The sequence below is a fragment of the Manacus candei genome, unplaced genomic scaffold, assembly GCF_025592945.1.
Source record: "Manacus candei isolate 608988 ecotype Guabito, Panama unplaced genomic scaffold, ASM2559294v1 h1tg000053l, whole genome shotgun sequence".
Classification (NCBI taxonomy): Eukaryota; Metazoa; Chordata; class Aves; order Passeriformes; family Pipridae; genus Manacus; species Manacus candei.
In genome coordinates this window covers 2,252,176-2,266,459 of record NW_026138101.1, presented here as the reverse complement: position 1 = coordinate 2,266,459, position 14,284 = coordinate 2,252,176, and the positions used below count along the sequence as shown (strand labels likewise).

The window sequence follows — 14,284 nt, the reverse complement described above, 5'->3', positions numbered from 1 at the left end:
GGGGCGGGGACGGGCCCGTGCCGGCCCTCAGCGGGTCCCTCAGGGCGGCGGGACCGGGAGGGGACTCGCGGGCCGTGAGGAGCCGCCTGGATACAGCTCCGAGCCCCCGCCGCGCCGGCAGCGGGGCCGGGGCCGGGGCCGGCGTGAGGGAGCCGCCATCTTCCCGTGAGGGAGAGCGACAGGTTTTAGGCAGACTGCAACAGACGCTCAGTGTTTATTAAATAAATACAGGTGTCAAATCTACAGCAAGCGCACGTGGGACGTTTCGCCTTAGGTTTAGCGTTATTTCTTCGCTGTTACTGCAAAATAACACGCTGAGAACGGCTCGCTGGTGGACACCGCGTCATTCTCCCAGAACATTCTGAGTTGTGAGGGACCCACACCGATGATCAAAGTCCAGCTCCTGGCCCTGCACAGGACACCCCCAAAAATCCCACTATGTGCCTGAGAGCATTGCCCAAAGGCTCCTTGAACTCCCTCAGGCTTGGGACCACGACCACTGTCCTGGGAGCCTGTTCAGTGCCCGACCACCCTCTTTAACATTTTCCTTATGCCCAACCTAAACCTCCCCTGACACAGCTTCACGCCCTTCCCTTGGGTAAGCCCATTCTAGTGAGAAGCTGCGATAACCTAAGCCTAAAACCTAACCTAACCCTAACCACTGCAGCTGACAGCGAACGAGTAAATATTTTGCCCACAAGCAAAGTGACTTTTCAATGTGGTCGTCGTTCACTCGCTGACAGGTTGCTCCAGCTGCCCGTCAGTGACTGGCTTCTCTTCCTTCTTGCATTTAATCCCGAAGAAACTGAAGAGTTTCATTAGCATTAGATCAACAATCTCCTCTTCTTCTGAAGCCTGAAATAACAACAAGCAGCAAGTTACTCGGATGCACAGACCAGAAGTGGATTCAGTCGCAAGACAAAATCTCTGCTTGAGTTGAAATAAGCCAACTTTCACTCCCAGCAAGGCATGAGTGGCTGCCAAAGCAAAACTTGCCAATATTTTTATCCAGACAAAAGCCCCAGATGAGCATGGGCACCACAGAAATTTTGGCTCTGTCAAAACCCATGGAAATCTTTCTACAGGAGCCTGGAGTTCACTTGCCAGCTCCTATACAGCCAGTGGTATGTACAATGAGCCACCCACCATTTCTAGATGAAGCAAATGAGAAAAACTGAATATCTCTTGTCTTCTACCAACCACATCCTTTGTTTTCATCTCTTTTGACTTTATTTAAAACATAGAGGAATTCTGGGCAGTACTGGAGTACTAAGCTGGATTTCACACCATGTTATCAATAGCTTGAATGGATCAGGCACTCACAGTGAGAGTTTTAAAAGGAGCTGTAAAGTCCTCATGCACTTCAGCAGCAGTTTTGGCACTGATTTCAAAATAGCTCAGCACAAACCTAAGACTTTTTGCTGGGTTTAGTATGTGAAGAGAAGGCTACAAATCAGATCTCGTACTGCATCTGAACAGCAAGTCGTCTGGCCAGGAAAAGACAGAGTCAATCTGGAAAATCTGAAGTGTGCTTTCTCAGCAAATGTTGGCTTCTTAAGAGTTGGATTGAATTTACATGGTTTTCATCCATGGCTGAATACGTAAATCATGAGCAAGCACTGAACAATAAACATTAAAAACAGGAGAGTTTAGATGAACACACCTGGTAGTGCTTCTGCTCCTCACTAAAAGCAACCAGAATCACCGAAATGAACAGATTCAGTACCACAAATGTCATAAAAATGATGCAGGATCCAATTAAGAAGGAGCCTAAAATTGGATTGTAGTCCAAGACCTGTATAATTCATAAGGTAAGACATCATATTGTGATTGTAATGACAAACAGACATATATACATACATACAAGCAAACAGACATATATACATACATACAAGTTAAGACCCAAAAAGTTTGTCTTTCTGAAAATCCCATGTCTAATCAATTATACCATATGTATTATAAATATATATACATTTTCTCCTTTAGCCACTGTCATGTGTTAATATGATATAGTAAAAATATGATAGAATATTTTATATATAAGATGGACAATCTTTGGGGTTTTTTTAAGTATTTGAATTTGATTGTAATGGTATGAAAGTTTCACATGACAGTTGACAAGCCTGGAGATCTGTTTATCCACGGAACAACTGAAGCTCCCTCACACCTCAGCTTCCAAAGTACACATGAAATCTCTTTATGCATTTATTTTATTTTATTGTATGTTTTACAGAGAAGCCCAGTCAGACCTTCTTAGACTCTTAGAAACCAAGGGTTATGAAAAATCCAAACCCCTAATTTTCATGTAAGCTACAACACAGGAATATATTTCTGTGATTAAAATGAGTGGGGTGTAGAGGTGAAAAACTTTATGCCCAGTTACTGATCTTCAAAGCCACCTATATCCTACTGGACCCATGGTCTAAAAACATCCACCAAGGAGGACTTCACAATCAGAGATGTCCAAGAACTAGCTTGCTCCACAAAAAAGAGTGTTCAAAGGATATTGCAGTATTTGAAAGAACCTAGTGAAAAAGTCAAGAACAATAAAAACCAATGTAACACAAAGTTCCCCTTGCCTTCCTTGGGAAGCTGAAGGGTTTGTTCAGAACAAACACAAGGCATCACTCACATTTCTATCTTTAGCTTTCTAAGGAAATTGCTCAAAACTTTCTGTAATGAATTAGTAACATCTCTCTAGTTGAAATGTGGGCAGGTTTCTCAATGAAAGGTTCATTATGAGTCTCCTCATGGTCAAAATGGGATGCAAGAGAGATTTCACTTGGTGTCTTTTTCTTGATGAGAAAAGGTGGCTGCTTTAGGAAGCCGTGGAGCTTGCAAAATTATATTAATGTTTAACACTAATTGGAATTATTTCTATTTGCTGGGTCAGAGCATATTTGGTAGCTGAGATGCTAATTATATGGTGATAAACTTCCCAAAATTAAAAGTGGTACCTCTTCATAGTTGAAGATTCCCAGCTGAAGACTGACCATGGTCTCTGCTGAATCAAAGAGAGTTTTGTAAGAGTAGAGCTTCCAGCCAAATATCAGGTTTGCCTGCAGAGGACAGAAGTCACATCCTGTGTCATGATCAGAGTCCTTGCTGCAAAATCAGCTGATGACTTCTGTATTCAGAGAAAACCCTCCCAGCTTGTCATTGGAGCCATGAAGCTTTTTGTGGTTTGGGTTTTTCTTTTATTTACAAGCAGGGGAAACATCAGACAAAGTCACAGAAGAAGCCTAACCTAGAGCTAGAACTGGATTCACACTTTGTTTAGTTTTAAGACCTTTTATCATGGATATGAGAATGTCTTATATCAGCTCAGCTTGCCACTAGATATGTGAAAAAATCTGCAAATACATGACAAAAATCATGAAAGTAATTTAGCTCGTCTTCAAGGAGCAGATTTATCCCTGTCCAAATAATTCATAGGCACAAACACAGATCCTTCCAAACAGGCAAGCTCCTTGTTTGCCCTCAGTAACCAAGATGCTGATTTATTAATTTATACCCTGAGGGCCTACTGTGTCTGATTTAAATGAAGGCTGCTGCAGACTCACCTTTTTCTCACCCCTCTGCTTCTTTCTTTCACAGCTCCATCACTCTCATGATGGGACAGCAGGCTGGCTCATGGGACTGATCTCATCACTTATTTTACCTGGTAAGTTTGTGACCACACCAGTGCCTAAAGCTACTCAGTTGCCTGAGTGTCAGTGCTGGAGGGAGGGATGAGGGACACCAAATCAGGCAGTGTGAGTCTGCAGCAGGTCCTGTTTGTCACAGGACTGTCCTTTATGGGACAACTTGGATTTGGCTCAGATGGTTTCCACTTTTTTAGTGACTCTGGAATTAATTTGCTGAATTTCCCGAATCGCCCTGCCAGAAGATTTACACAAAACATCTCAGTTAAACAGTAAATGTACATAAATAGTTGCAGTCCAAGAATTCTTTAACGTCACTAGGATGAAAATATAATTGTATTTGTATAATAAGTATTCCTGCAATAGGCAGAAAAATAATTATTTCCCACTTATAAACTAGCCAAACAGAAAATGGCACTTGCTGTACTCTCCACATAATAATTTTATCCAGAAAATTATTTTTCCTGTACTTTGTACTTTGTCATATCTATTACACATAGATAATCCTTTTTTTTTTCATCTCAGCATTTATTTTTTACTAAATTTTGGTTTACCAAGAACAGACAAGTGGGTATTTTAACTTCTCTTTCACACATACAAGCTGCTAACCTAAGATTTGGACAGACAGCTTTCTTCCATTTTACATAGCAAAGCCGTGTTGCTTTCAGCATCCAGAAATAAATCATTTAACCTGCCAGTCCCTGGGTGCTGCCTGCAGACAACAGAAGGCACAGGGGTACTCACAGCAATGGAATAGGCAAGGAACATGATTGCAATCACAGTGATGAATCCAGAGATGTCACCCCACGCCCTCCTCAGTGTTGAGGTGATCATGTTTAGTTTGGGGTTGAGCCTGAGGAGGTGCCACAGTTTCACTGTGGAGAGGAGCACCAGGAAGGCGATCAGGTAGCCCAGAACTGCGTCAGCTCTCGCTGTCTCACTGAAGCTCACAGAGCTGTTGGACAGAAGGGAAATGTGTAACAGACCATGCACACAGAGTCCTTTGAACAGCATAAATGGGTGTGCTGGAAAGGCCAATAACTCTGTCCTGGTTTCACTGGAGACCTAATGAGTTCCTGCTGGAGTCTTCCCACCTGTACTTCCTGCTGTGCACACACAAAAAGCTCAGTTGTGCAGGGCAGAGTTGGGTTTTTTTAATGCTTTTTTACAGCATTTTAGCTGTAGCCTAAATGCTGCTTATTTTTATCAAGTCATAGTTTAAAGGCAACTAATGCAGCTTTTATAAGTTGTGTGCACAAATAGAGAGCATGACATATTCCTGTGTGATAAACGAGTGCTGCATTAGCAAGAATGTAGCTGTCAGGTTAAAGAAGTGCTTCTTCTTTCTGCTCTGTCAGCATTTGTGAGGCTGCATCTGGGATTCTGAGCCCAGTTTTGGGCTCCCCAGTGCCAGGAGTCTTTGAGTCCAATGAAGGGCACTGAGATGGTTGGGAGTGGGGGCACAGGACACACGAGAGAAGGGTGTGGGAGCTTGGTTTGTTCAGTCTGGAGCAAAGAAAGCTAAGAAGGCCTCCAACTGCTGTCTCCAGCTATATAGTCAGTGGTTATGGAGAGGGTGTAGTAAAACACTTCCTGGAGGTGCACAATGAAATGACAAGGGATAATAGCCACAAGCTGCAGCAAGAGGAATTCCAGATGGACATGGAAAAAACAGGGTTTTTTTCTCCACAATGAGAGTAGTTCAGGGCTCCAGAGAGGCTGTGGAACCTCTGTCCTTGGAGATACTCAACCAAACAAGACCACGAGCAACCTGATCTAACACCAAAAGAGGGGGTTGGAACAGAAGCCTTCAGAGGTCCTTTCCTTCCTAAATCATCCTGTGATCCTGTCACTTCTGTCCTGTGTGACTATATTTTAACAGATGTTATAATTTCCAATTCTGTACTAAATAAGCCATTATTGTCCCCTAACCAGTGGCTTTTTACAACAAAGAAGAAGGCAGATTATGTGCTTTCTGGGTGGATGTCCTGTGGCAGAAAGGCTTGTTGGTTCACAAGAGGGTGATGCAGACAGGAAATTAGCAGCTAGAAAGGGAAACTTAGTGCTCAAGTCTGCTGGATTTTATTAGAGAGGTATCAGAAGAAAATCCTATTGCTGACACAAATCTAAGCCCTGAAACACTTACAGGCTTCATGAATATACTCACATGGGATAGCAGTTTCTAGCACAGACAAGCTGCTGTCTGGGAAGGGGAAAAATAGATTTATTTCTGCATAAGTAGCAACAACAAAGGATGCATTAAATAGCATTAGTACATACTTCTCTTTGTGTTCCTGGTAGTAACTGATGTCTCGGGTCCCAAGGATTGTCCTCTTCACAAACACTGACAGAGCACTCCAGCTAATCAGTATAATGGCCATCTCCAGGAGATTCCACTTGCTGTGGAAATATCTCCATCTCAGACTCTTCATCAGTTTCCCCTGTGAAAAGAGGAGTTTTACTGTCTCAGTCTCATGACTCCAGATCATATAATACCTCTAAAGATTAGGGCAATTCCCTCTGCAATAAAACAGACTACTGTGCACCAATAAAACTACAGCTTGCACTAATTACTCATTATCTTTCTCAAAAGAAGCATTCCAGCCAAAACAAGTGTTGCCTTCCCATTATGGGATTTAATCTTCCATTGGTGTGGCAGCAGTGGTGCTTCTGAAATCAAGTACAGTCACAACGTTTTTGTAAGCGAAATCCACCCCAGACACAAGGTGATGCTGAACTTTCCACTGGCCTCACCTGTACTATCATGTAGTACCCAATAAAGAGGAAATAAATCCCTTCTGCTGCAACCACAAAGATGTGGAGGCTGTTGGTGTAGGGGTAGAGCCGGACACTCTGCAGCTCTGCACTTGTGAAGAAGGCCCCTGAAACACAAACAGGGGTCACCTCAGGGCTCTGACAGTCACACCTCTCTGTTCTCATTCCAACACTCAGTTCACCAGTCAGACTTCTGTACTTGCTTTCACATCAATGTGAGCGTGACTCCAACTATCAAACTGAGATTTAGACTTGATTATATGAGTAACCTTCTAAGTGTTCTTTGACATTTTCCTCAAATAGGCATTTCAGGCAGTCAGTGGCTTTCAGTGGTAGTGCTGTCTTGTGTCATAGCACAACACTAATCCCAGCAGGGCTGAGTTTGGATTGGACTGCAAATGCAGGACTGTAGCAGGGGGACTTGGAGATGTAAAGCTGAATCTTGTTCTAAAAGGAACATGAGCTCAGTTTTGCAGTCAGTTTTGGCATTTTCCAGCACCGGGCCAGACCTGAGGGAGGCTGCTCCCAGACCAAATGTTTTTTATGGCCATTAAACCAGAATATGGTTTCTCTGTTCTCTTTGTTGTATCCAGGTTATGTATTATATGATTACACAGCAATATACTGGAAGTCATCTGGAACAAAAAAGACAGACTGTTATTTGTACTTTTTGTCTTAATATTGTATTGATTAGCTAAAGAGATTAGGAAACATAATTTTTTCTTGTTCTTCTATAAATTCTGGAGGATAAGTTTCAGTGCCATGTTTTCTTCATCAGCAGGTGACCACAGCATAAGCAAACATAAGATATTCCATTTTGGTCAGTATTACTGTGATGTTGCATTTTTCCTTAATGATTTATATAATTTGCATTGATTCTGTCATGATTAGATTTATTAAAACCCTTCTGTTTACTGAATAAAGAACTAGGAACACACTGACAACACATAAATCCATCTTCTATAGGTGCACTGCTTGCTGTCTTCACAAATGTGTAACTTAAAAAATATGCTCACCCAAAGCATTGCTCTCAAACATCAGGCTTATAATGCAGAACAGGTTCACATTGGCATTGTAGACTGTAAATTCAACAAACACTGCTCTGGTGAAGGTGTCCAGCCAGACATTGTTGAAAAGGTATTGGAGAATTCTGCCAAAAAAATGTAAAGCCAGTGATCCAACTCATCCAGGACAGAGACAGTATCACAGGGAGGAGACACTGATAACTTCCAAGAATACAAGTGGTACCTGGAGGCATTCCCAGGATCAGTTCCCAGGTGAATCACGTATCCCCCTCCACTGTAGGTGGCCAGTTTACCCCAGCTGGGCTGCCCTCTCAGTTTGGACTGACTCTGATACTGCCACGCTGAGCTCAGGTCAGAGGAGTTATCAAAGACTGAAGAATTCCAGTGTTCCCCATAAACTGCTGTATCTTCTGTCTGTAGGGAGTATGGAGCATGGCATTCCTCAACTACATGCTGGAGTTTGGGAGAAATAGGGCAGGTGTCTCCTTTCACTCTTACTTGGCGAATTCGAGCACTCCCCACCAGCTTGGAATTGCCATCTGTAATGAATCCTAAACAGGAGATGGAAAAGAGCAGCACTGGCAACATGGCAGAACTAATAATATTTCTTCATTTCGTTTATGATTCACTGATGCGTTAATATTTTGCTATATATTCTTTTCTCAGAAACACTGTAAGCAAAATAGTCATGGAAATGAAACCCTCATGTTGATTGGAACTGAGTTCTTAAAGAACATCCAGAGTTCAGTATCACTACCCATCTGTATTTTATACAGAAGGAAAATGAGGCCTGGGGGAGAAAAGTGACTCACTTTGACTCCCACAGCAGAGTAGCTTTATGCAGTGTTCCTGTGGCCTGTCATGTCCAAAGAACAACTCTGCTAATGTATTTCAGTATTTAGCCTTAAATGTGAGCTGGAAAATGGGTCAGATTTTTCTGCATGTGGCTACATAGAGAAAACACGGTGATATTGCATAATTTGCCTTCACATTGACCCAAGCCCTGATGCAAACAACTCTCCTGAGAAAAGCTTTATGGTGCCACCTGTCTGCCATTCTCTTTTCTGGGTTATGGAAAGCAGCTTGTGTAGAACTGAGGCATATCTCTGAATATGTGCAGTACCTAATGTAAAATGTGAAAAATACAGCATTATAGTGCAGAATTTTTGGTTTATATTAAATACAAGAAAAATATCAGGGCACATTTGACCTGTAATCAAGCTGTGGGGGTTTTGTTATCCACTAGTATTCATATTATCATATTATAAGAATCCATGCTAGCCTTGTACTCTGACATCTCTTTCTCCACTCAAATACACCTGTGAAAGTTAGGGATATGTATAAAAGATTATGCTTCACAATCTGGCAAGCTGATGGGAAACAGTGTGACTCCTCACCTTTATATGATCCATAAAGGTTTTTGAGTAAGGTGGTGTTTGCCCACGTGAAGAAATCCTGGTAACTGTAGACATCATGGAATCCAGCTGTAAAGCTGTCCTCAATGTGTTTGTTCAAATAGTAGGAACTGGGATCTCTCTGCCCATAGGCAACCAGTAACAGCATCCATAAAAACCCAATATAGGCTGGGAAACAAAACAGGAAGAGACAGCACATGTGAGATCTGAATTAACAATGCTGTTCAAAACACACTGCAGGAATGATTACTGCTGTCAGCACCTGTCAGGCCAAGGAGGTGCTTTGTAGACTCTGAGTGACCAGTGCTAGTAAATGTGCACGAGCTGCTGCAGTTTAACTGTTTCACAACCGGAATGTGAGCAGCAGTCAAGAAAACAAGTGGGAAGGCTGAACAGCAGTTCAACAGCTCTAAATAAAATAAGTAGCCTAACTTTGTTCCCAGTGAAGTTGAGGTAATTTTTGCCATTGATTTCAGAGGAAATACAACAAGAGTATAAATCATGATCTATAGATACTACTGCTTTTAGAAAGATGTCCTTCCTCTGCTCTTTGACTTCAACTTCATTTAACTGTTGATCTCGTCATTCTATCCTATTTTTGTTTTAACCTCTCATGTGTCTGTGACGTGTTTCTTTACCATAAAATCAAGACTTAGCCACACTTCTACCTCCAGCTAACATTCCCACCTCCTTGCAGCTCCAGCTGCCACAGAACAGCCTGTCTCTACATCACAATGGCTGGCAGAAAGCTGAAGATGTGCCAAAACTTTGTCACCCAAGAGAACAATATTTTCACTGCTGTAAAAGTACTGATGAGTACTACTGAATAAAGCAAGTAATCTAGGTATGGATACCCAGGATTTCTCGGATGAGGGCAAATGCTTTCTGCTCCTTCATGCAGCTGATTTTCATTTTTTCCACATCAGCTGCAGGAGGTGGCCGGTAAATGTTGCTTCTGCTGTCCCTTCGGGCTCCAAAGAGAGGGTGTGAATCACCTGAGAGGGAGAGCAGTAAACCCTGGGATTAGTAAACAGATCATCCATGTCCTGCTTTTTGTTTCTTTGGACATTCAAAGGAAACATTTCTATTTATTGCTTTCCCTTAGGAAACAGTTCTGCAGGATTTATCCAACCTATACATACTGTGGTCTTTATTTTTTTCTGCAGCTGACACAAAATCAGTTATTTAGGTTTGTTTTCACTTCCACTTGATCTTGAGAATGCTGATGGGTAGGTAGGTAGTCATAATGCCTGTGGATTTAGTGATTTCTGCTAACATTGGCAGCTAAGATTCAGGTATGTAAAGATAACCAGTGAAGTTCTCAGCTGAGCTGAGTCACACATTTATGCATAAAGCACTCCAAAAGCTTGAGAATGCTGCACTTTCTTTAATAATATCTCACTTTACCAGCACTTACCTGGTGCAGATAAAGGCCCATCAATAGCTGGGTTTTCTACATCCTCATGTTCCACCTTCTTCAGAACCAGAGCAAAAAAAGCAGCAAATCCCAGCACCTGGAAAGAATCAGCTATAACTCACCATATGCCCATTTCATATAAAGAAGTGCAGGCCACTGATCCCTTTGGATCCAGGCACTGCAGAGAACAGCTGCTCTCTGACTGTTGAATTCCTGCAGCTGAAGCCCTTAAACAAGAGAACAGTGCACAGTGACACATCTTCCCTGCTCAGAAACCTCATCACCTATTAAACCCTGATGAAAAAAGGGAGATGAAACTAATGGAGGTAATGTCAGCAAAAGACAACAGAACTCTGCAAACCAGCTGCTAACTCTTTGTAAAGGGCAAAGGCCTCTCATTTTATACCTTAGATCCTGTGGTTCTTTAGAACGTGCTACACTGTCTTCCTGCAATGGTAGTAGATGAGTTGATCTTGGCCAGTTGTATTTCTGAGGATCTCACCTTTAAGGGCTGTGTGATGAAAAGACTTTCCAAGAAGGAGATGACCATGGAGATCAGCCACTTGATGGAGTTCTCCTTGCCATAGTGCAGCCCATAGAGCATGGTAAAGAACCCAGACACACCACTGGTGGCTGCCACCAGGAACCACCCAATGAACACAAACCACCAGGGCAGTCCTTTGGAAGAAATGCTCTTCTTGTCATCACCGGAGAAGTTTGGAGTAAGGGACCACCTTGAGAGTCAACCAGAAGAGAAAACATCAGTCTGTGGTAGAACAGGAACCAAAATCACAACCATCAAGTCCACTGGGAACAGGCAACATCTTATGATTTAAAACCTCAATCAAAATATTCTGACTTCTTTTAACTAATGCAGCTATGTAGGATATATGGATAGCAAAAAAAGGGTGAGCAAAAATGAGAGGAAGTGTGCAGAGATCAGCTAAAATCAAAATAAATATGATGGGCTTATTTACTCCTCAGTTTATGCATAATTGAAACTCCAGTAGAATTATTGACAAAGAAAACCATGAGTGTATTTAAGCTGCTGGATGTGTCTCTTGTGATCAGCATAAAGGCCAGGGAGATAATTAGAGCAATTGTTTTCGATTCTTCCAATTCAATTATCATATTTCACTGCACTATTTTTGTCTGCTTATTAATTTTTCTTTATCCATACATTTTAAGAGACTTCTGTGACTTTGGAGCTTGGTGATTATCCCAGCCCTTTACTATCATGTGGCATTGTGTTGTAACTTTCCATTTTGGAGGCAAAAATAACAAAGAGCAATGATCTGTCATTATTGCCTTTGTCTGCAGTTCACAGTGCGTGGAAATTTCTTTTCTACAATGGTATAATAGTAAGACTTATTTTTACAGCTATAATAATAGTCATCTAGCACATATTAAGCAGTAATTATTTGGGCTCTGTCATCCTGACCAATTTTGAACTCATGAATTTACTTATACTGAGAGTGAGATGAGAAGCAGGTTACCCCTCACTGGTGGACGCTGACGAGCACATTCGGGGCTCCAGGAGGTTCTTCATGTGCTGAACCTGATGAACAGCTTGTGTGTAACTCTGAGGCACCTGGAATTTATGGGGCCCCAGTAATTCCAGCTCCATCTCCACATGCTGGAGTTGTGTGTACAAGCAGCGATTGTAATCACTGTATTTCGGTCGCTCACAAATTCTCTTCTCTGGAGTTGGACTTCTTGTTTTTTCTGCAGGCAAAGAATTATTTATTTGCCTATTGAGAAAAACTATGCCTAGATTAAAATAGTGTTCAGTACAAAGGGTAGTAGAACTGGAGCTAAGGATTATGAATGTGACAAAGTGAAGAGTAACATGTCAAGGGATGTGTAAAACCAGCTTTAGTACTAGAGCTTAATACTCTTCTGCTGGAATTGTTGCCAGAGGGCAACTTAGTTAAACAGGTCCTAAAACCTTAATAGAGAAGTTAGATCAGATCAACTGTTAATTTGTTCATAGTTTCCCTGTGCAATTAGTAGCTTGGTAGACTCATTAGAAAAGACAAATATGAGTCTCAGTGAAATCAGTTAGATTGTTTACTCATATATTCTTGTTTAATTGAAGATAAATAAATGCCTGAGTTGAGAGTCAAACTGAAAGAAACAACAGCACAAGACCAAGAGGAAAAAAATACAGGTTAAAAAACTGTGAAACAACTGATATTCATGAGTCTTTGTGCTGGTAGATACTGATCCTGCTCCCAAGTCAGACTGCAAATATTTAATTCTACAGTGTAAGAAATAGAGATTTCACAGTTGTCTTTACTCAGTGGGTGCTCTGTTGTGCACAGTGAAAGGACAAGAGGCCATGGGCACAAATTAAAATATGGGAAATACTTTCTGAACAGGAGAGTATTGTGAGGACTGTTGGACACTGGAGTAGGTTGATCAGAGAATTTGCTGAATCTCTGCCCTTGGAGACATTCAGACCTGACTGGATTTGATCTTGGGCAATCCTTCCCCAGCTGCCCCTGCTCTGAGCAGAGTGGTGGAATCCAGAGATCCCTTCTAACCTCAGCTGCTCTGTAATTCTGTAACTGCCTCTGAGTCAGAATGTAAGAAGAGCTTGGGTCATCCCATCCAGTGCTGTCCTCATTTTCACTGCAAAGGCTTCAGAGGGCATTTCACAGTCTGTTGTGTACCTTGCATATCCATAGAACCTAAAGTGACAATTAGAGGGCCATCCTTCTTGCTCCCATCATAAAACCCTTGCCCAGCTCTGTTCTGCTGGCAGATGATGTCCTCAACCAATGACAGAAGGGAGTTGATGTTTGTTGCTTTTCCAAGATCTGATGCTGAGGTGAGAGGTGGAGTCTTCAGGACTTTCAGGAGTGAGTTGGCAATTCTTCTTATGTCCTAGGGAAGACAGAGCAACACAGCAGTGACTCTGGCTGCAGTGGCTTAAGCTGATGTGATCTGACAGCACCACTGGCTGGGAGCTGCACCAATTGCTAAAATCTCCAGAATGGATAAGAATAGCACATCCCACACTGCTGGATGTGACGAGCAGGTTTCAGTGAGTTCAGTAAGACGGCTTTCAGGGTTCAAAAGGACAGCTTACCTGCCTGGGGACCTAAGCTGAGAAAGATGGGGTCTGTGATACCTTTCATCTTCACCGTCTTGCTTAGTGTTTGCTTTACCCCTGAACACAGTGATTTGGTTGCCCAGTAATTGTGCAAGGGCTGGGACGTACAAAGGCAGCTCTTCACAAAGTCGTGGATGGCATTTAGGTGGGCAAATGAGAGCTTTGCACCCGTGGCAATTGGCTTTTCTCTTCAGACTGGCTGAAGGGCATCTGACAGGGAACATTTGTGCTGTGGAGCCAGGGAAGCCGGTAGTGCGTGGCACCAGAGGGCAGTGCAGGACTCGCAGGGACTTGCCTTTGTCACAGCCTCTGGAGTGAGCGAGGCAGCCTGGGTGACCTCTGGGGTGAGGGGTACGCTTGGGGACACTCGGCCATTCTTCCCCGGCTTCCTCTGTCTCCCCTCCTTGGCTGGCCGGGGTCGTGTGTTCCTGAAGATCTGCACAATGAGCAGGTTGATGGGGAACATGAGGAGGGAGCTCTCAAAGCCAATCATCACTTCCTGCCATGTGAACTCGATCTTACCTGTCAAGGTCAAACAGAGGGGAGGAGGAAAAAGAACCCCATGAAAAATAAACCATCCGCTTTATCTTGTGAAAAAGCCCATTTGTTCAACTCTCCCGCTTCTACATTCTGCTGTCTCTCTATTTCCCTGGCCAAGCAATGGTGAGGTTTGTTACCCAGATCCATTTTCTGCTCGGCTGGGTCCTTTGGCACGCCCCAGAACATGATGCTGGTCAGCATGGTGCACAGCAGCAGGGAGAAGCAACACGACACGCGCTGGGCGCGCGTGAAGGAGCTTCGTGGGGAGCGGCTGAAAACAGAGTACCAGATGTGCCCATCCTGGAAATCCCTGGAGGTCTTCATGAAAAACAGATTGCTGGGAAGGAGGA

At 42.9% G+C, this 14,284-nt stretch overlaps 1 protein-coding gene across 1 annotated transcript in view; it reads right to left on the bottom strand.

Moving 5' to 3' along the window:
- Positions 1-104: 104 nt before the first annotated feature.
- PKD1L2 (polycystin 1 like 2) overlaps positions 105-14,284 on the bottom strand; it is a 38,625-nt gene continuing 24,445 nt past the window's right edge. The window contains exons 28-43 of the mRNA XM_051801862.1: positions 14,072-14,271; positions 13,690-13,916; positions 12,952-13,165; positions 11,773-12,001; positions 10,779-11,010; positions 10,277-10,373; positions 9,714-9,854; positions 8,842-9,027; positions 7,668-7,995; positions 7,436-7,569; positions 6,399-6,526; positions 5,925-6,085; positions 4,389-4,599; positions 2,958-3,059; positions 1,664-1,795; positions 105-855 (exon numbers count right to left, since the gene is read on the bottom strand). Coding sequence (XP_051657822.1) covers positions 730-855; positions 1,664-1,795; positions 2,958-3,059; positions 4,389-4,599; positions 5,925-6,085; positions 6,399-6,526; positions 7,436-7,569; positions 7,668-7,995; positions 8,842-9,027; positions 9,714-9,854; positions 10,277-10,373; positions 10,779-11,010; positions 11,773-12,001; positions 12,952-13,165; positions 13,690-13,916; positions 14,072-14,271 — 2,848 coding nt within the window. The 3' untranslated portion in view covers positions 105-729. The remainder of the gene's footprint in view (positions 856-1,663; positions 1,796-2,957; positions 3,060-4,388; positions 4,600-5,924; positions 6,086-6,398; positions 6,527-7,435; positions 7,570-7,667; positions 7,996-8,841; positions 9,028-9,713; positions 9,855-10,276; positions 10,374-10,778; positions 11,011-11,772; positions 12,002-12,951; positions 13,166-13,689; positions 13,917-14,071; positions 14,272-14,284) is intronic.